The 22,700-nt window shown below is 41.1% G+C and overlaps 2 protein-coding genes across 2 annotated transcripts in view; both read left to right on the top strand.

The window, feature by feature from the left end:
• elavl2 (ELAV like neuron-specific RNA binding protein 2) overlaps positions 1 to 5,188 on the top strand; it is a 71,805-nt gene extending 66,617 nt beyond the window's left edge. Inside the window, 1 exon segment of the mRNA XM_048170106.1 lies at positions 4,394 to 5,188. Coding sequence (XP_048026063.1) covers positions 4,394 to 4,724 — 331 coding nt within the window. The 3' untranslated portion in view covers positions 4,725 to 5,188.
• A 12,848-nt stretch (positions 5,189 to 18,036) lies between these two features.
• Positions 18,037 to 22,361, top strand: LOC125255064 (telomeric repeat binding factor 2, interacting protein). The gene is made up of 4 exons (XM_048170006.1): positions 18,037 to 18,364; positions 18,895 to 19,840; positions 19,931 to 20,052; positions 21,565 to 22,361. The coding sequence occupies exons 2-4, from the start codon at positions 18,907 to 18,909 to the stop codon at positions 22,144 to 22,146; spliced, it is 1,638 nt and encodes a 545-aa protein (XP_048025963.1). The 5' UTR covers positions 18,037 to 18,364; positions 18,895 to 18,906; the 3' UTR covers positions 22,147 to 22,361.
• Positions 22,362 to 22,700: the final 339 nt, after the last annotated feature.

Below are 22,700 nucleotides of genomic sequence, written 5' to 3'. Positions count from 1 at the left end.
ATAGTTGTATATGTATAGTTGCTGGCACGTCAAGCTTGCGATTTCACGTTTCGTGGACGTGTAAGTGGTTACTGTGTTAACGAACAATACCTGCTTGTAAAACCAAATGAACATATTCTGTATCCAAGGCTAAATCACTAAATATTGAGAATGCAACAGCTCCTATTGTTTTCTAACAAACGATGGGCCACTGATAACCAGCTGATAATCACTTGCTTTGATTCGGTACATCTCTCACCGCTCATATGAATCGATCACAATTTAATGGTACAAAGACACACGTGTGCTCACGCCGTGAGAGAAGAATATGAACAGCTGAGCGGCAGAGTCTCGGGCTCCACCGGGCTAGAGTAAAATAACATGGTTACAAGGTGTGTATAATTTAAACTATTAAATAACTCTTACTTAAATTACTAATTAACAGTAGCTTCCCTCCTTCTACTTTCTTTATTAAAACTCCAGTGAAGTGTTGCCAGACATTACAAAAAAGCAAAACATTCAATATAATAATCAAAAGTGTACCGGGGAACAAATATAAACAGTATAACTAATATTACCTACAGTACATCCTACAATCTTAAAAGGCAGGGGATTTATGAATTTAAATCAATTTATAAAACAACCTGAATTCCAGAAAAGTTGAATAAAATGAAAACTAATAGACTTTCAAAATCAAATGAGCCAATATTTTATTCACAATAGAACATGGATAACAAAACAAATGTTTAAACTGAGAAATTTTACAATTTTATGCACAAAATGAACTAATTTCAAATTTGATGCCTGTTACAGGTCTCAAAATATTTGGGACGGGGGCATGTTTACCATGGTGTAGCATCTCCTCTTCTTTTCATAACAGTTTGAAGACGTCTGGGCATCAACGTTATGAGTTTCTGGAGTTTTGGTGTTGGAATTTGGTCCCATTCTTGCCTGATATAGGTTTCCAGCTGTTTGTGATGTCTTTTGTTTAATAATGCACCAAATGTTCTCTATAGGTGAAAGATCTGGACTGCAGGCAGGCCAATTCAGCACCTGGACTCTTCTACGACGAAGCCATGCTGTTGTAATAGCTGCAGTATGTGGTTTTGCTTTGCCCTGCTGAAATACACAAGGCCTTCCCTGAAATAGACATCGTCTGGAGGGGAGCATATGTTGCTCTAAAACCTTTTTATATACCTTTCAGCATTCATAGTGCCTTCCAAAACTTGCAAGCTGCCCATATCACATGCACTTATGCACCCCCATACCATCAGAAATGCTGGATTTTGAACTGAACGCTGATAACACGCTAGAAGTTCTCCCTCCTCTTTAGTCCGGAGGACACGGCGTCTGTGATTTCCAACAAGAATGTCAAAAATTGGACTCGTTTGACCATAGAACACTTTTCCACTTTGAAGCAGTCCATTTTAAAGGGCATATTGCAGGTTAGAGCTTCAGTGATTCAATGTATAGAAAAATAATGTATGAAATAGATTTTCTTGAAAAAAACACGTATAAATACGCTACATAGGCTTCTGGAGTCGTTTTTTGTGAGAGAATTTTACTTCCGCATCTGAAAAATGCAAATCGGAAGTGACGTAACTCAAGGGAGCGCGACCAATATAAACAATAGGAAAACAATGGATCGCAATGACAGTTCGGACGCTGAGGAAATTGTAAATGTTTATTCATACTCGTATCACAAACCACAGCCATACAATTAGCCTGCTATGTGGTCAAGAGAGCAGGGACAGACCAGGATTAGACAAAATAACGGTCAAAAGAGACAAATTGAGCTGTTGTGTGAGAAGCAGTGGAGAACAGGGCAGCGACCGATGTTAGCTTAGCTAACGATATGTGCTCAGATCACAATGTTGTACAGATAATTATCATGAATCAGGCAATAGCAAAGCTATCGGTCATCTATGAGTAACGTTATTGATTACTAATAACAGAATCTAATAAACCTTGATCAGGCCTATGTCACACGCGTTAATATCCGTCTACACTAAAGTTACGTGATATAGCGGTTTCTCATCACGACTGATTTGGTAGTTAGCAAATGAAATAAAATAATAATAATAATAAAGATTTACGGTGCACAATTCACGTGTTCATCAAGCTGCATCTCTGACGGATCCGTGATCATGTCTCCCGCCGGCGGCCGAACGTGGTAGTGTATGTGTTTCATGTTATGTTATCCTTATTCTTTATTCTATGAGTTTATTCCGTGCCCATTCACTGATAGTGTGAGGATGTATATGACGCCATGATTATGTAGTTGTGTGAACTTGAATGTATACGTTTACAGTTATATACATGGCATGATTGAAATTGGAGTATTTACATTACCAGCACATAATTCAAAACTGTTTTGTGTAAGTGTGAGACTGTATGCATGTGTACATAATTTGTATTCATCAGTGTTGAAATTGATTCAAGTAAAAACGGTGAAGAAGCATCGCGTGTGTACGTTTATTCATTTAATATCATTATTTACAGTAGTATTACAGTGTTGAACTCCATCATATCACCAGGATGATAATCCTCCGGTCTATAATGAACGCGTTTTTCGAAGCAGATGCAGAAGTGAAGTCCCTTCTCTTCACCTGCACAAAACACCCCGGCACGGAAGATAGCAGCGTCCTTCTTCTTGTTAGTAAATCTCTGGTCTCGATGTCCTGACAGGCTGAAGTTTGTGCAACCCCCACAAACACAATAATTTACCATGACGATGATAAATAGAATACAAAAACTACAGAAAACGCACTAATTCACGACCGCTGTCACTGAATACCAGCCTACTCTGCACTGAGTCAACGCAGAGCTCGGCGATCGACTCCCTTGAGAGACGTAAAATGACGCGACGCTGAAAAAAAAAGAAGTGTTTTTTACAGAGACCGTCACTTTATCTACTAAATTCATGCCCTTATGTCCTGCAAAACATTTTTAAACCCTGCAGTACCCTTTTATATGGTATTTTTGGACAAGGTTATATATTCATCTCAAAAAAAATGTTTAACCTGCAATATGCACTTTAAATGAGCCTTGGCCCACAGGACACAACGGCGCTTCTGGACCATGTTCACATACGGCTTCCTTTTTGCATGATAGAGCTTGAGTTGGCATCTGCAGATGGCACGGTGGATTGTGTTTACTGACAGTGGTTTCTGGAAGTATTCCTGGGCCCATTTAGTAATGTCATTGACACAATTATGCCAATGAGTGATGCAGTATCGTCTGAGGGTCTGAAGACCACGGGCATCCAATAAAGGTCTTCTGCCTTATCCCTTACGCACAGAGATTTCTCCAGTTTCTCTGAATCTTTTGATGATGTTATGTAGATGATGAGATTTGCAAAGCCTTTGCAATTTGACATTGAGGAACATTGTTTTAAAAATATTCCACAATCTTTTTACACTCTTTCACAGCTCTGCCCATCTTTACTTCTGAGAGACTCTGCCTCTCTAAGACATCCCTTTTATAGCTAATTGTTACAGACCTGATTTTAATTAACTTAATTAGTTGCTAGATGTTCTCCCAGCTGAATCTTTTCAAAATGTCTTGCTTTTTCAGCCATTTGTTGCACCCGTGCCAACTTTTTTGAGACCTGTAGCAGGCATCAAATTTGAAATTCAAATTTGAAATTGCTCATTTAGTGGATAAAAGTGTTAAATTTCTGTTTAAACATTTGTTATATATGTTCTATGGTGTATAAAATATTGGCTCATGGGATTTGAAACTCTTTTAGTTTTAATTTTCTTCAAATTTAAAAAACATCCAACTTTTCCGGAATTCGGGTTGTATTTTTTTTTTTTTTTTTTTTTCCAGTTTCATTTTAATTTGAGTTAATAAAATTCCAAGTTTAAAATCAAATCTAAAATCAAATATTTGCATATATCAGAATGAAAATTCTTTGTGACCCCCAAGAATCAATTTGAATCGAATTGTGAGATTCCAAAAAGATTCCCACCCCTAAAAAACAGACTTTGCTTGTTTTCAACATCACTTCTGTTGAGAATGTCAGCGCGGTTTCATCTGGCTAAACTAATTTGGTCAGAGATATTTGTGGTTTTAACAGAATTATTAAACTATCATCCAAATTTGACACAAATTATGCACGGAGAGAGTAAATGCATTAATGCCCCTTTTATTTTCACTGAATCTGTCACTCGCTGCAGAACAGCCTGAGCTTGCTAACGAAGGTCTAGATTTCCTGTCTACACTGTGCATTAAAACTCATATTTACATTGTCTCCATCTTAATACATTTAAAAACAAATTGTTTTTTTTTTAAAGATGTTTATAGATGGGTACATGCTGCACCGTTCGATCAGTAATGTGCAACAAACTACTGTACCTTAGAAAATGGTCTTCATTGTGATTGTCTGAAATACTGTGTTTGTTTTCTGCAGTAGATTCTCACCTATGTCCATTGATGGGGTCTCCAGCCTGGCAGGCATCAATCTTCCGGGTCACGCTGGTACGGGCTGGTGCATTTTTGTGTATAATCTGGCGCCAGATGCTGACGAAAATGTCCTTTGGCAGATGTTTGGCCCATTTGGCGCTGTGACTAACGTAAAGGTCATACGAGACTTCAACACAAACAAGTGCAAAGGATTTGGCTTTGTTACCATGACAAATTACGATGAGGCCGCCGTAGCAATTGCCAGTTTGAATGGGTACCGGCTCGGGGACAGAGTTCTACAGGTCTCGTTCAAGACGAACAAAACACACAAGGTCTGAATTAGTGATGACGTACAACATCATGCAAACGTGACTCTACATTAATGACAGGAAACATTTAGTGTATTTTTTTTTTTTTTTTTTTCTTAAAATAGGTTACTTTTCTTTTTTGTTTTTTAAACATACGTTTAAAGATTTAAGTAGAATAACAGCTGACTGTTTAAATTTTTATTTTTATTTTTATTTTTTTTTATGTATAATGTTGATTGTGACCTCCATGATACTGAGATGGAGAGCGTTCCCATGTTGGTGTTCCCATCTCTCCTCATGAGCTTCTGCGGTGCAATCCACTGCATAATGCGTGAATCTTTAGTTAGACCATTTCAGTTTTCTTTGTTCTAATGACCATCTTTATGTTCAATATTTAAATGAGTATAAGATAAGATGTACATGTTGTTTTGTTTAAAATAATTTGTGATTTTTGTTTTTATTGTTCAGTACATCAATAAATGTGTTGAAGGGAAGACATTCTTTATTTTGGTTAATGCAACCTCTTCTGTTCTTTTTGTGTCTGCTAGGGCTGCACAATTTGGGGGGGAAATCCAATTGTGCTTAATTAAAATATTGTGATTACGATTATTATTATTATTATTATTATTATTATTTTTTATTTTTTTTTAAGGCTTTGTGAATTTTATTTCATATCAGTATTATTACTAAATAAAAAATACACTGTGCAGATTTATTAGGCAAGTTGATTTTCTGATCGTTTTTTTTTTTTTTTCCCCCAAGCACATTTTACCAATTCCAAACCACATCAATCTTAACTACTATTAATTTTGTATTTAATCATTTTATAAATATGTAATTGTTCATGAAGGCTGGGAATGAAAAACACTTTACATTCAGGTGTGCATAATTATTAGGCAGGTTTTCTTTTACAGGCAAAATGAGCCAAAAAGATTTCATTCAGACTGAAAAGTCAATTATTAAATACTAATGAGAAGGATGCAATGCAGATGCAATATTAGAAATTGCAAAGTTAAGGCATGACCAGTGGACAGCAAAACGCTCATTGGGTCAGCAGGGTCAGACAAAAACAGGTGGAGAAGACACATTAACTGCTAAAGAAATAAGAATTAAGGTTAAGAATGAACTGTGAAACTATCAGGAACCCTTTAGTCTCCAGCGCCACCATTTTTTCAGAACTGCCACCTACCTGGAGTCTCCAGAAGTGCAAGGTGTCAGGATCTCAGAGATTTGGGTAAAGAATCCTAAAAAATGACCCCACTTGATAAGAATCAAACGCTGAAGTGGTGTAAGCATGAATGCTGTTTTTTTTTTTTTTTTTTTTTTTTTTTTTTAAATGGGCTTTATAGACAGAGAGTGACTTTTGAAGGACCAGCACCACATCCTCTTGTTCCACTGTTTGAAGAACTCCTCTTCCAGAATCTGGCAGTAAAGTGTGGGAGTTCATTTTTAGTCCATCTCCTATCCTGGAAAGTCTGCCTTGTAGACATGGAATAAAAACTAGTGATGGGACGGTTGATACTGGGGCGCAGATGCTCCGACACCGTTTTCAAAGCACTATTGTATCACACACTGTACTGATGCTTGTATCGAAATGACAGTACCACGTGATTGATGACGTTTGAAGCTTCGAACGTCATGCAGTATCGGAAAGTCGGGACAGCTGTTTTGAAAAAATTGGCGCTCTACTTGATGCATAAAAGGAAAATGTATTTAATCATGTTTTATTGCTGGGGTCTCAGAGGCCCCGAACAGAACGTAAGGGTTAAACAGCTCATCCAAAATATTTTTTCAACCACTCACGTCAATTATGATCACATCATTGTATATTTTATATTATTGATCATTATGTGAATCCGTTAACCAGGCTACACATGACACTAGTTGTGGTCTCATTGTCACAAATTAATTTAGATGAGATCAGATTAGATAGAACTGTATTGATCCAAGACGAGTGATTCCGTATGTCATGGTGCGTTCAAGTCCTCCTGGGAAGTTCGTATTTACGAGGGAAGACGCGTTTATGATGGTAGTGCATTCAAGTCACTTTAGTCGGAGCAAGATGGCGGTGTGCCTTCTCTAAATTAATTACACACACAAAAAAAACCAACACTTCTACTTGAAAATGTAGAGCAAAGAATGTGCATTGGTTGTATGTTGCTTTTTTGTGTTTTTAAATAATTTATGAAGCCATTGTAAACTTTATCATTACATATTATATTGTTATATTATGATGCTATCCTATTTTTTGCTGGGAATTAGCTTACTTCATTGTAAATAGAAAAGCCTGACAATGTCACTGCCTATAATATTGTGGTATTCCACCATGTTTCTCACTGACACGCCTCCAACACGTACAGATCGGGGCTTAAAGAAAATCCCGAGCTCCCCACTCATATTTACGACATTGTGTAAGGTGAATGTTGACTCTTTAGACTTAATGGACATTTTGGAGGAGGACTTAATAGACTGGTTTATGGAGGCTATAACCAAAAATTGCCCTATTTCATTGACATTGCCCAGTTCAATTGTTCCTGTATCTCCAGCGACCATCTGTATCTCCTGTGCCCCCTGTATTTCCAGCGCCCTCTGTACCTTCAGATTGCCTGCCCAGCCTCCCTCTCCGGCCTCCTCTACCAAACCTGAATAGTTCAACAGCCCATACTCCTCTGGTCCCTATCTGCCCCTAGGCTCATTCACAGCGGTTTCCCTGCAGTGCTGCTAATTCGCCTCGTGTCTTCCAGTCCACAGCATTGCCTTGGTGTGAGCATCCCCTGTCTCTGCCTTCAGCCACAGACCCCTGGACTCCACATCAGTCCTTCGACCCATCGGCTTCGCCTTGGCTCAATGCTCCCTCAGCTCCAAAGTGACGACCAGCTACCAGCTCCACCAGGCTCCCTCGTCCCACCAGCTCCTGCATTGGTCAGACGTTACCCTGGTTCCACCTCGGGATTACTGGCTGCACCTCTGCCTTCCATCCCTTTGGCTCCACCAGGCTCCACTGTTGTCCTCGGTTGCACTGGCTCCACAGCGGTCTTCCGGATCCCCGTCTCTGCCTTGGTTCCATGAGCCGCCAGCTCCGCCTTCAGTATCACCCTGGCTTCGTGTCTCCTCTGCTTTTCTGGGTCTCCATCATTCGTTGCAAGAGTTCATACCTCTGGTTACATCTTCCAAATTTCCACCATGGCTCCTCCCTCCTGTGTCTCCGCCCTGAAACTGCATGGTCTGGGTATACATCCGGCTTCTCCTGCTTCTGGCTGCCCCATGGGCTTTTACCAGCCTCCACTCCCCCAAAGACTTTTGCTTTGGACTTGGTTTTGTTTGGCCCCTCTTCTGTTTCTCACCCTCCTCCAGAACACCCTCTCTCCCTCCTCTGGACTGTCTATGGCACAAAGATGCCCTTTCCTGGGGTGGGGGTGATCTGTCACATGTATATTCTATGTATTGTTTGATTTCTGACCCAGTTTCCCAGTGTGTGATTATTGTGTTCAGTTTACCTGTTGTCTAATTAACTTATTAGTCCTTGTTTGATTTAGCATATATAGAGTTTGTTAATATATTTCAAATGTATGTTCAGTTTTGGGTTTCGTTTTCAGTCATATGTTCCGTTTTGCCTGTGTTCCTGGTCATAGTTAGTTCCCTTTCGAAAGGGAACTTCTACTCTGCGCTGACTGCTCTAGGGGAACGTCCTCCGTGACCCGTGCTCGAAATGCAAAAATCACCACACTCCAATCCTATTGGCCGGCGACAGCCTATCACGTCAAACGGCGCGAACCGTGACATATAAAGGGAGCGCCTGGGGAAACAGCCGACATCCTTTTGTCTTTTCGCGACTGCTTTTGCTCGTTCCTTTTTCACTCTGCCAAAAGAAAATATGTCTGCTAAATCATTCAGGAAGTGTGTTGATCCTTGTCCCAGGTTTTCTGACACCGGAGGACACACACAACTTGTGCGTTTTCTGTCTGGGCGAGGAGCACGCACAGTCAGTACTCGAGGGTGCTGCCTGTGCTAACTGTGAGCGTTTTTCTATGGAAACGCTCCGTTCTCGTTTGGCCCTCTTCTCGAGGGGAGAAGTGCCACCACCGCTGCCTGGTGGTTCCGGCCCCGCTCGTGCTGAGGCTCAGCGGTGATTGAAATCATGGGGCTCGCAGGTGGAACTCGCTGAAGAATTTGAGAGGGGTCTCTATCTTTCTCAAGCTGAAGCGACTGATGAGGACGCGCTTCTGGCGGATGACGACGATGTTTTATCTTTAACATCCTCGGACCCAGGAGCGAGTGCTCTCTTGGTCCAAAGCCCCGGAGAGCAGAAGCGGGCGAGCCCGCGGCTCCCGCTCGGCCTCCCTGCGCAGCGTTTTTCGGAGTTGCTGGAGGTTATGGAACGCGCCTCGAGCAGACTGCAGCTGCCCTGGGAGCGTGTGAGGAGGGAACCCGCTCGCAGCAGGTTAGACGATCGTTTTCTCTCTACCCATGGCCCGGCAACTCCGGCGATGGCCCTGCCATCCAAAGCATTGAAGGTGACGTCACGTTTGAATGGCAGGGCTTACGCTGCTGCAGGCTGGTGCGGCGTTGCACACTATGACGGTGCTTCTGGCGTACCAGGCTGATCTGCTTACGGATCTTGATCAGGGAGGCGAAGATGCGCTCCGCGGCGTTTAGATATTGCATCCCGCTCAGATCCAGCTCTGGGCCCAGACAGCCGGGAGATCCCGGGCCGTCTCGAGCCGAGGCTCAGAGGCAGGCCCAGAGGGAAAGTGTCGCCGCTCGTGCGCCTCCTCCTCCTCGGAGTAAGTCGCAGAGATGGCGAGATGCTAGAAGGAAGAAGCAAGGCCTGAGGGAGGTGATCGAGGAGCGGCGCCAGCAGCGCAGGTAATCGATCCCCTCTCTCGCGAGGGCTTTTTCTCGCCCTCGCTCTTCCTTCGCCTCCCGGTAGCGTTTGTGACATCTATATGCTGCGGGCCTATGATGAATATATTCCTGACGGCCCGCCGTCTGGCTTGATAGTGAAAGTGCTTTTGGGCTTATGGGACTTTGGTTTTTCCCCTCCGTGTGACAAATCGGGGAGGAATCTGCGTTCTACGAGCCACAGGAGGTAAGCCAGGTCCATTTTTCATTCTCAATATAGACCTTGCTTTTCCTGTATAGCTTCCCGTGCATATAGTTGTCATCTGTTCATGTTTTTAGGGGGGTTATTTGGGCAAATAACTGTATGTTAGGCTGACTGTTACAGGCAGGCCCTTTATGGCCGCTTTGTTGTTTAGCGTTGGTGTAGTTTCTCGGCTGATACTGTGTATAGCTAGAACTAGCTTTCGCTATTGTCAGTTATGTGTTGGCCGGTTTTTCGGCCACCTAATGCTGTCGCTTGCGCTGCTTTCTCCGTGTGTTTGGGAATTTGTAGCCCGAGTGTAGCTTGGTCTACATACAGTCCTTAGCTAGCGGCTAGGCTAGAACTAGATTAGGTGTATGTTTGTTTACATCCCCCTGTTATGACTATCCCCTTGCGGTTGTATAGTTCCTAGTTCTGGCCTCCTTCTGAGGAAGTTGCTGGCCGTTTTTTTTGCCCATATTTCCCCTTCATATGTTTTATGCAGGCGTGTTATGTGAGCGTGCTTGTGCTGCCACAGGTTACACCTGTTTTTTATGATAGCAGGCTTTATCCGGCCTCTATATATGAAGGGGTTTGTGTTTCACTGAGTGCATCACCTGTTGGATCGCACACTCAGGATGAGTGTAGAGAATTTTGTTTACCCGACCTCTCCCGGTCGTTTGCACCACAGCATCTGGGGTTCATTGCTGTTTGATTGTTGGCTATTTGTTTTTAGCCTTTCTGTATGCAGCTTTTTTGGATACAGCGCTGTTGGTCTACGATGCTGGTTACGCTCACGCTGTTTAGCTTTATTTACATTGCCTGCTGGAATGTGTATGCCTAGGCTCAGGTTGTGTAGTTAGTTCCCTTAAATTTGACATTTTAGGTTATACTGGCCCTTCCTTGTAGCTAGGGCCCTGTCATGACCACGGGCCGGTGCCACATGGTTCTTTAAGCAGCAGGCCTCTCCAGGCTTCTCTTATAGCTTCCTGTTGGCCCAGCTACGCTGGTCGTGTACGGGCATCATTCCATGATTGAATAAATGCACTAGCTAACGCCGCGCGCTTTTAAGGTTACAGGCCACTTTCAGGCCTTCCTTTGCTAGCATGTCGGAGTTTAGCTTGATAGCTTGATATAAAAGATGTTTTTACTGAGTATTTTGTGCGTTTATTCCCTTTAGCTCTAGTCAGGCTAAAATATTTTCCCTGTCTAGTTAACGGGTTCTATTTTTACTCCTAGAACTTTAGTGGCCGCTGGCTGATGTCGCGTGTGACGGGTAGGCCGTAAAGGCCTCCTGTGGAGCGTGCTGACCTTCGACAGCAAAAGGGATGGTTTCGCCGGCTGGCCGGGTCTCGGGTTGACTATGACCTCCTGTGTAGTCGGTCTGTTCAGCCTGAACCCTGATAACACTGCCACGAGCTGATGCCACGTGCCTGCTGGGATCATAAGCCCACGGGGCCTTTCCTTAGCGCATGATGGCGTATGTTGTACTCCTCTTGCTTAAAGAGTAGAAAGGTACTTCACCGAGTGCACTGCTCGTTGGTTTGTGTTGGACGGGCTGTCTCGTGGGCACTTGCAGCTGTTATGTCTTGGTGTTTGCTCCACCTTGATATGCAATAGGGTGTGGCCCTACAGGCCATCCTGGGCTACCGCCGTCTGCATTCAGTTCTCTGGTGGTTATGTTGCAGGCCCTTTTTCCCGGCCTCCATGACTATGTGCCCGCTTTACGGTCTGTCTGTTAGGTTGAGCTTTGTACTTCCCTTCGGGGTTAACTGCGTAATTGTGCTTAGCTCCCTAAGCTGGTTTGGTTGTAGACTTCTATGAAGTCTCCCGTTAGACCGGCCCCCAGGCTGGTTTGTGCTCCCCTGGGTCAGGGGTCTTTAGCGCACTGCCTCCTCAGCACCTTGTTAACGGCTGAGTAGATCCTTGGATGAGTGGTTGTACTCCCCTCATACGAGGGTCCATAGCGTTTAGCTGAGTTCCGCTCTCCAGGATGCCCATCTCTGCGTGTGGGTTTGAGTTGCTTACTGCCATTCGCAGTCGCTCTTTCCTGCTCTCCTCTTTGGAGTTTGTGCTTGGAGATTCTGTATATCAGACAAGGTTGGCTAGGCCAGATTTAGCTTCGCTGGATCTGGCTAGGCCTCCTTGGTGGCAGAGGGATGGATTTTCCCCCCGAGTGACTGGCCGAGGTTCCTTTGGTTCCTTGGCCACATTCCCTTAAAGGGACCACCCCCTCTCGGGGTGTTGGTTCCAGATGCTCGAGCAGCCTTGGTAGGCTTTTTTCGGAAGGCCTCTTTTAGGCTCAGCTTGGGCTGTTGGCCGTAGGGAATGCTGTCACTGACAGCCTTGGAGTTCTGCCCCCGGTTTTTCCCTGGAACTGCCGGATATGTGTCCAGACATTTGGATTGGCATTCTCCTCTAGCATGGTGGCATGGGTATATCGTTCGCCTAGCGCAGTCAGCGCAGAGTAGAAGTTCCCTTTCGAAAGGGAACGTCTCAGGTTACGTATGTAACCATGGTTCCCTGAGAACAGGGAACGAGACTCTGCGCTTTCATGCCATGCTGCGGGATGCCTGCTACAGTCGCTCAAAGACAAGATGATGTCGGCTTTTCCCCAGGCGCTCCCTTTATACGTCACGGTTCGCGCCGTTTGACGTGATAGGCTGTCGCCGGCCAATAGGATTGGAGTGTGGTGATTTTTGGCATTTCGAGCATGGGTCACGGAGGACGTTCCCCTAGCGCAGTCAGCGCAGAGTCTCGTTCCCTGTTCTCAGGGAACCATGGTTACATACGTAACCTGAGACGTTTCCCTGATTGTTAATTAGTTCTATCACCTGTTCTGTTTTACCTTGATTACTCTGTTCATTGTTCCGTGTTGCAGAGATGGGCACTTGAGTTAGTGACTCGGACTCGATGCACAGAATGTGGGAAAACAATGAAAGACACAGGATCAACATCAAATTTATGAGACATCACATCCACAAAGGTTAGTCATATTAAAGGCTGGAACACACCAGGCCGGTGCCGACGAACTAGTGGCGATGAAAGCAGACTGCGGGGTTGGCTCACATCGGCAGCGTCTGGGTCCAAAGTTGCCCTGATGCACCAAACCGACGCTCGACAGCTGACGGCCAAGTAGCAAGTCCGTTCTGCACCTGCGCAAGATAAAATGCCTTTCCAAACCAGCAGATGGCAGTAGCTGAACAGCCAATCAGAATGATCAGAAGGCCCGACAGACCGATGAGCTCCAACGCCGATTCAACATGTCGAATCGGCAGAAAAAAAGCAGACGAGGACCAACTTCAGCCGATGGTGTGGAACACACTGAGAAAACTTAGTTGGCCGACAAACAAATACCATCAGCTTGGTGTGTTCTTGCCTTAACTAACACAGCTATATACTGTGGTGTAGCTCCATGGCTCAATTGGATTGCCAGCCTGTCAAAATATGAACAAAAATAAACTAGCCATTAAACCTAGCACTAGGTTTTATCAATATTTTCGTATTATATGCATCTTTTCTCTTTTTTAATGTGTCCATAAGAGAGAGATAGAAAGAGATGTTAATCCACTTATTACTTAATGCTCATATTTTAACGTATGGCAATCAGCATGTGTACAGTTTTCTATTGACATTCTTAAACATTCCTGTTTTGATATTTTCTGATAATGACTGTCATCAATAACAATGAAGCTGTTTAACAAACTGTGACTCACTGGCGCCATCTTGCGTCCACTTAGCAACTATTGAAATTGACTACTCGTGTTGCCAGGATGATTGTTTTGTACAACACATCTCTTCATCTTAGAAAGAACCAGCAACAAAGAAGGAGTCTTGTGGCTGGACGGAGACAGGGGCAGAGACAGGGCTTAAAAGTTGAAGGGAATCAATTTTACATTGGGAGGAACAGATTTCAGTAATAGGAGGATGAAACGAACTCTGCTCCACAATGTCCAACTCCACCAGTACTCCCTCAGGGATGAACATAGATACCAGCTCACAAACCTGGTCAGACTTGGAAGGTGTGGGCTCTAGGTCTGCAATGGGCTCTGGTTCGTTTTTCAAGCACGTAGAGTGCGCAGGTTTGGGCTCTAGAACAAAAAATGCCTCCGGCTCAAGCTCCTGGGCAGACATTGGAGCCAGCTCACACACCTGGTCAGACTCAGCTGGCTTTGGTTCTGGCTCTTGGTCTGTGGCAGGCGTGAGGAGGGGCTGAATGGGCTCTGGTTCTGTGCATGTGGTGTTTTTACACTGTACAGCACATTGAATCAATTCATATTGTTTAAATATGATTTATAAATAAATGTTGTTTTTGTCTGTGGTGGTTGTGGGCGAGGAAATCAACAATGAATAGGCACACTCCAACCAAAGGAGAATGGCTTCTTTCCATTTTAGATTTAACATATCTGGTAAATACAGTGGGCCATAATAGTTAGCTTCTGCCCAAAAAATAGATTTAACATGGAATTATCTAAGTGGGAGCACTGGGCCAGTGGATAATGAAGGCTGCTGCTAGGTCCATGTTTAGTCCTATACTCTGTCACAGAGCAGGCAAGGGAAGAGGAGCAGAGGATTTCAAATGCAGCAGATTTAGTTTATTTACATAAACCAAAACCAAAGAAGGCAACCCAGAAGTAGTGATGGGCAAGTTAGAAACATGCTTTGTGAAGCTTTGAAACCTTTGTAAATCATTTGTTTTGAACCAGTGATTCAGACCATTTTATTAACAAAAAACAATCCAGAAGGAAAGAATCAGCATAACAGCTTCACATATGTAAAGACAGTACAGGACAGAGAGAGGATCCAAACTGAGGGCTTAAATACATGGCTTAATGAGGAACTGATCAAGAATCAGGTGAACATGATCAATTAACCAATGAGTAACCATAGAAAACATCTAGCAATGGGAACAAAGGGAACAGGAATTAAACACAGGAAGGATGCATGGGAACTAAACTTAAGAGTACACATAGAATATAAGTTACATTGGCCTTTGAACTGACTTACCTTAGCAAATCTACTCAACCCTATGTTGTGACACCATTGATGTCCTTGACCAGGTACATGGACATTTATGTTCTTAGCAGATGTTTTATCATCCAAACAATTTCCTAGTAAGTTCATTTAATTACTTTAGCACACTTAGTATTGAATGTGTATTTTTTTTTTAAACTGTACTTGCAGATCATATATTATTAAAAATGAAAGGCCACTTAAGCGAGAGTTTGTGACTGTTACTTAGCACACTTAAGTACACTTTCAAAAAGTGCACCTTATAATAAAGTAAAATTATTGTTTTTACTTAAAGGAGAACTAAGTAACTTTTTTTTACCTTCATAAATAGTTTTCTAAGTCCTTATGATGGTTAATTGACTTGTAGTGGTGTGTTTGAGGCGAGCACTAACCCCCTCTGGCACATCTACGCCAGAATACAGCACTTGCAAGTTGAGGTGCACCGACCCGAAACAATCTCGCCTCATGTTCACGTTCACGCGAGAGTGACAAAATGCTTTACGGTAATTCAAAAACAATGTATATATTATGACTTTATAAGACAATTTCGAAAATTACCCACCTCCATTGAGTGTACTGTATTTGCAAAAGACCCACCTCCTCTTTCTTGTACTGTATTTGCAAAACTACTGTGCTGGTGAGCGTTGTAGTCGTTGTAGTCCAGAGCTGCGCTTGGAGTATTTACTGTAGGGGGAGCTTCGCAAATCTTACTGAGTTCCGCTTTAAAGTACATTTTAAATCGTTATGTTTTAAAAATCTTTTGTCGTGCTTTAAAGTACTCTTATTTTTATGAGTAGTCCTCTTGACTACTCTAACTTTTCACAGATTTTAGCTGCTTTGTGAAATACTATTAGAGCAAAAATTTAGGAGTCCTAAATTTAGGACTGACTTGCCCATTATTTTTAAGAGTCACTGTTTGTCCTGGATCATCAGTGAAGCTGTGCTGAAAAGGAAAACAGAAATTAAACCATTGCAATCCCTGCCCCCATTTCGAAAGATAATTGAGAAAGTGAGAAAATTGTATAAATGGTGGAGAAGTTTAAACCAAAAAGTGGAAAAGTAGTATTTGAAGTTGTGGTTGAATAAGTGTGAATGAAGTGAGGGAACAAAGAAAACTGAAAGACAACAAAGAGTGCTGTGTGGAAAAACAGTTGATGGTTGTCTAGTGAAGTTTAGTAACAGAAAGGCTCTACATTCACCTGAAAGAAGGTAAACGTATTTCCACTTACCTGAGTGGTGATGAATGATCAGCTGATGATCATCTGGGGAAATACTATTCCGCTGGTGGAGAGATTGCGGGAGAGAACAGTGTGGAGACAGCACGGAACATTTATGTAGACAGACGCTGAGGTGTCGACCGCCTGGATCTTCTGCATTGAATCTGTAGCTGCTTCAACGATCGAACAGTCTCAACATTGCTGAGTGTCACATCTTTGCTGCATGCAGGTTAGGTTGTTTCTAAACCTTAGTTTGGAGCAAGGGATACAATATGCTTTGTTGCATCAGATACATGATGTCCCTTTACTCACAGCTGACTGGTCCAGTTTGGGTTTGCAATCTAACCCAGAATAAAACCTGCTCAGGAGCAGGTTAGCCGTGTAGTGTATAGCAATGAACCCCGCTAAAAACCAATCCACCTTCTTGAGCCTGAAAAACTAGAGTTTGCTCAAACTAATCTCAAACATACCTTGGTAGCAATTGAAACCAGCTTTGTGCAATAGGCAACATACTAGTCTTCTAGTATGACTGAAAAACAAATAACTTCTTGCCCTTAAATGGTAAAGAAATTTAAATTATTATTGCACATATATAATAAAATACAAAATCATCAAGATCTCAGTGTTTTTTTTTCTTCTTCAAATTTATATTCAAATGTTTATCTAAGGGGCCGTTTACACAATACCATTGTCAACTAAAAACTGAAAACTTTTAATGCATTTTGGCCATTCATTTGTCTCCACGAAAACTACAAAAATGTGAATTTGTGAAAATGGTGACATCATGCACATGCATATTACAGATAGCTTTTCAGTTTAAGTACATTGTTATGTAAAAGTGCCCTAAAAGTTTTTTTTTTTTTTTTTTTTTTTTTTTTTTTTTCATAATTCCAAATTAAGAAATATTCTGTATTACATCCAAATACACAGCCAGATTTACATATTCAAACAGCAACTTTACAGCTAGTAGCCTATTTTTAGTATTGAAAAAATATAATTAGTTTTGCTGGATTGATGCCAAAATTGATTTTTAATTTTTACTCATTATTATTAATATACTGCAAATGCTAATATGCAGCACTACAGCAAGATTTGCAAGTACTTAATACTTAGGCTTAAGTTGGAGTGGGTGTATGTTCCATTAGAATTGATTATGTGATGTACCTTTATATCAAAATATGTCTTTTTCCATCTCCACAGACATGAGATAATGCAAGATCTGTAGTATTCTCTTAAAGGTGTTAAAACAACACCTTGTATTTTCATCTATCTTTGACATTTGACCTACTCTAACCTAGCCATTACACCAACTATGACATAATGGACAAGTCTGTTTGACCTATGTAAGTATAGTTATAGTAATTATAGTATTTAATTATACTACTAGTTACTTATGTTCACAAAATGCATGTTTTGTATGTTTCCTCTGTCAAGGAAAATAATTAAAAGACTTACCTCCGGTTTCACAGACAAGGCTTAAGATAGTCTCAGACTAAAATGCATGTTTGAGCTGATTTAACTTAAAGTAACTTGTACTGACAGGGTTTATATGTGTATAAATATGTCAGTGGCATTGTTTTGTCTCAAGATGCACACCAGTAATGTTTTTTTTTTTTCTTTTTTCTAGTGAACGTTTATAAAAGCTACTTAAATGACCTAATTGATCTAAGGCCTAATCCTGGTTTAGGCTAAGCCTTGTCTGTGAAACCGGGCCATAAACTACTTGGCTACTACTACAACTAACAACAACAAAATAAAATAATTTAATATAAATCCTTGTCATGTTTAATACATTTTGGTTGATTAAAAATAGTAGTAGTGATGGGCGATTTCGAAACACTGCTTCATGAAATCTTTACGAATCTTTTGTTTCGAATCAGTGGTTCACAGCGTGTGTCAATCTGCCAAAGTCACGTGATTTTAGTAAGCGAGGCTTCGTTACGTCACAACTGTTTAGAAACGTTTCGAAATTTCAATGGTTCATCGCTGGGGGGCGCTCTCTGTGAACCCATGAATCACGCGGCAAACCATTCGAACGCTTCGAAACAGTGAATCAATTGGTTCAATTGATTCAAAGCTTTGAAAAGCTTTGTTTCCACCATCACTAAAAATGGTTAATAAAAATCGTTTTACTTTTAGCACCTTTACTTTCACTTTTATTGTTTTCCCGCGTTGAGACCCATTGAACATTTCCTTATCCGTCTTTTTTCAAAATTAAAGTCACAGCGCACGCTCTCATGCAGGCGTCTCTTCTCGCGCGCGCTGAAGCCGTGTCTCTTATTTTGATCCTTTTTTTCCCACATATCTCACAGCTCAGAGATTATTTGGACTCGCTCCTGTAGGACTGCGAAACGCAGGTATTTTATATATTTTTTCACATCAATATTTTGGTTTCTCGACAGGCAGTGAGTTTATATTAGACTTTTGTAAGAATTGATGCTAGTTGCTGCAAAGCAGAATAGCAGGAAAAGTCTGTGTGATTTGCAAATGTAAATGGTGCTATGACTACAGCAAGTTATGGTTATGGATATTACATTTTTACTTTATTACTAATATGTGCGCTTTTAAAACGCTTTTTGATGCTGAAAATCAAGACAATGAGTCAAAGCTTGAATTTTGTAATGGCATAAAAGATGAAACTGTTACTCATATTCATACACATACATTTGCAAACAAATGCTGTTAGATCTTTTGTCAAACTAATTTGACATTTCATCAAATTAACTATGTACATGTTCCACCAATATCTGTCTATATCATATTTAAATAATATTTCTATCATTTTAAATAATATATCTATTGTTTTATTACTTAAAACCTAAATAACTTCTTTTAAACATAAACCATGGTAATATGAAAACAGCTAACTTTCACATTTAACCCTCAGATAATCTTCACAATGTCAAAGCCAGGAGATGAGGAGGTCTGTGGAATATCTCCTGTATTATTCCTGGATGGCAATGGACATTCAATGCGCTTTTACGTGAGACCCGGGCCGACTAAAATGCAACTTTACCCTCTGATAACTAACGGAGGAGGCATTTTGTGTCGAAATCAAGAGCCCGGTGCCATTTTGCTGGTCGATCCGGGCGATGTGACTAATGCCATGGCGAGCACTGGACTAAAGTATATCTCTACGAAATTCATTGGAGATTGTGCAGAGCAGAACCTACAGTTGAATCTGAATGACTATGTGATTAGCGTCGGACCGTCTGTCCAGACGAGGATGGCTACCCGTCATCAGGGCAATGGGCGGTTGGGTTACTCTCTTGAAGATGACACAGCTATTTTGAAGTTCATGGAAAAGCGGCAACATGACGCCAAAGGCAACCTGGTTTGGAAAGAAATGGAGAAACGGCGTGTGACTGACCATAGCTGGCAGTCCATGAAGGATCGGTTTCTAAAGCACCTTCAGCATAAGCTCACAGAGAAAAGCCCCAAAAAAAGTCCTGCCACACCCTCTAGAAGAAAAGCTCTTTCCTTTACTCAAAGCCCCTTATCTAAGAAGAAAGTGACTCAGACCTCAGAACCTGAGACTGATACCTTAAGAAAGTCACCTCACAAGTCCATCGTTGTGTCAGATTCATCTGAAACCCAAATCGCCACAGAAAGCAGTTTGTGTCCGGCCGTTAGGACCAACCCTCCACCTTCTCCTGAGAGAGCCAGTTCTCCTCCAGATGTGCCAGAGGCGGCAGGCGAGCCACCACAAGCCTCAAGCCATGACAGTCAGGATGAGTCCTGTGTCCCGGTCCAAGAACAAGAGACTCCAGGGCCTGAAACGTCCAAAAGACCTAGATTAGATGAAGATTGTGAGGGGCGAGACATTCCAGATGGTAACATTGTTCATTTCATTACATGGTTTTATTTACTGTATTGTTCCTTGAGCTTTGTCCAAAAACCTTTTTCATTTTACTTTACTTTAGGATCAAGTGAACATCCATCTCTCAACAAAACAAAACAAACAACCTGCAAAACCTCCACAGCTGATTCTAAGAAACTTGGGATACTTGCAAAAGCTGCAAGGGAGTTTGAGGACTCAGATGTGGTAAGATTGAACAATATCAACCAACCCTGACTAGATAAAGCTGTTGCGTAAGTGACATGAAGCTCATTCATTGTGCGGATCTATTAATTTAAAAATGAGATTAAAATTGGATACGCCTATTAGGAATTATTTTAATTTAGGTAGTTTGACATATGATTTTAATATTATTTCTTGTATACAGTAGTGGCCAAAAGTGATGTCTGGAGGGGATATTTGTCTTTAATGACCCTACATGTTCGATTAAATCATTAACATATGAGGAAAATACAGTTAAATATGAGTTTTAAATATGAGGGAAGAACAAAACACTAAACTTGGTTCAGGTATTTATTTATCTGACAAAATTATTTGGCAAAAAAGGCAAACTACAGCTACAGGTTTAACTACACAATGGTTCTTTCTTGTTTTTGCATACATAATTTTGTTGAATGACAGCCTGGCCAAAAATTATTTCCACACATTTCCATTACAAATAAAACAATTGACTCCAAGCACAACTATGCAATGTACTTAGAAAATCTTTACACACTTGCAATAATATTGGAACAAAAGGTAAAAAAGTTGAAATTTCCCAGGCCGGAAATCAGAGAGAATATTTTTCAAAATAATAATAATAATAATAATAATAATAATAATATTATGAATAACTTTTTTTTTTTTTAGAATTTTAAAATATTATCAGAAATATTTGAAAACATTTTTTTTTTCACCAAAGTAATGTAGTGTGACCAACAAACTGACAAAGTCGTGGTGCAACCAAAAAAAAAAAATAATAAAAGAGGTAAGTATGTTATATAGAGGATCCCTGCAGAATCATTTGTCAATACGTTTCTGAAAATATTAGAGAATTTGAGCTTTTTATGAGGAAAAGTTAGTATACATATATACTGTATATCGCATGCGATTGTCACGCGCATTTCGTCAGTAAAGCCGGTTCCCTGATTGCCGCTAAATCGTCATCACCTGCTTTCAGGTAGATCACTGACAAGCTACGCAATATCGTGTTCATATCGCAGATGAATCTGTCTATTAAATGCCACTCCATTCATAGTTCAAGCTATAAAATGCCTCGTTACAACCTCCCTCAAAAAGTAATTTATCCCTCAAGATATTTATGAATTAATTCCTGCTATTTGTAAAAAATTATATAACTCTTGAAAATAATAGTTAAGATGTGTACACTTAAGTCTAAGAAAGAAAATATTATTCTTTTCAACTTGATGGGTGCACATGTCATGATACTGAATCTTTTCTTGAAAATAGTATGAAAGGTTTTAAAAACCATATGAAACTAACTTGAATTGGTTTGAACAATTTCTTAGATCTTTACACTTTTTGTACTAGATTTTTAAAAGAGTTTATTATGGATGCTCTTATATGTCATGGACTCATTTGTTCTTTACTTGTCCAAAATACATTTGTAAAAGGATAGTTTTCCAGCATTTCAGCTTTGTAAACCTTAGTGGACAAATCTGTAAGATGCACTTCAATGACTTGTATGTATTTCCACAGATGGATGAAAGTGAAGAAGGCGAAGATCCATGTGAAGCACAGATCGTCGAGCCCTCAAACACACAAGAAAGTTCAGCAGCATCACCTGCAACATTTGCCAGGGAACCAGAAAGCCAAGCTGAACCAGAAAGCCAGAAACACCATGAAGAAGCTGAACAGGATTCATCAGCACCTGAGGAAGAGCGTCCAGAACCCAGTTCCACAGCTTCCAATGCCCACATATTCATGTTTGACTCCGAGTCACGGGAACAAAACCACAGCCAGGCGAGCGGAACTCCAGAGGAAACGCTCTCCAGAGTCTTGGTAGACGTCAAGGAACATGTCAAGACCTTGATGAGAGAGACTAAGAAAGACCTGGTTGAGGTGACCAAGGCGCTGTTGAAAGCCAGTGGTGACCTTATAAGTGCTCGGGTGTATCTGCTAGATGGGTATGAGCATGAGGTTCACGGGCCTCTTTGGAATCGTCTGGATGATGAGATCCTCTTGTTGGCTGATCCATATGAACTTGAGCAGCTCCAGTCGAAATTCGGAGAGGAGGAAGTGACCAGGAGAAGAGCCTTCCTCATGGCTGGAAAAAACTGAGAGCATTTGTTGTTTGGTTTAACGGATGTTCTGTGTAGCCCAGCAGCTCAACTAGACAGAACTAGTTACAATAATACCGTTATCACTCAGTTTTGTATTCTCTGTTCAACCTTCTCGGTTTGGTACAATTTCATTTGTATGTTGAGAACTTGAAATAAGAATTTTGCTAATAATTACTTTGTTAAATATATAAATTAAAGTATTTTTCTAACTGATTGTGTATCATTGTGTTAAACGCAATATTATTGAATGAGTTTAAGGGTTTACATGATAACAAAAAAAAGTTTTCCTTTGCATTTTTCGCGTACAGACGACAACATTGTCAAAACAATCTCTGTTCGCGGATCCACGAATACGGTTAAAAGTGCTGTATTATTCATGCCAGGCCAGTAGTTGTCAATGTCACTTTGTAAAGAAACACTACACGCCTATAGACTTAAAAGGGTTAGTTCACCCATAAATGAAAATTCTGTCATTTATTACTCACCCTCATGCTGTTCCACACCAGTAAGACCTTCGTTAATCTTCAAATTAAGATATTTTTGTTGAAATCC

Source organism: Megalobrama amblycephala, linkage group LG2, assembly GCF_018812025.1.
Source record: "Megalobrama amblycephala isolate DHTTF-2021 linkage group LG2, ASM1881202v1, whole genome shotgun sequence".
Taxonomy (NCBI): Eukaryota; Metazoa; Chordata; class Actinopteri; order Cypriniformes; family Xenocyprididae; genus Megalobrama; species Megalobrama amblycephala.
This window is presented reverse-complemented; position numbering and strand designations above follow the sequence as displayed.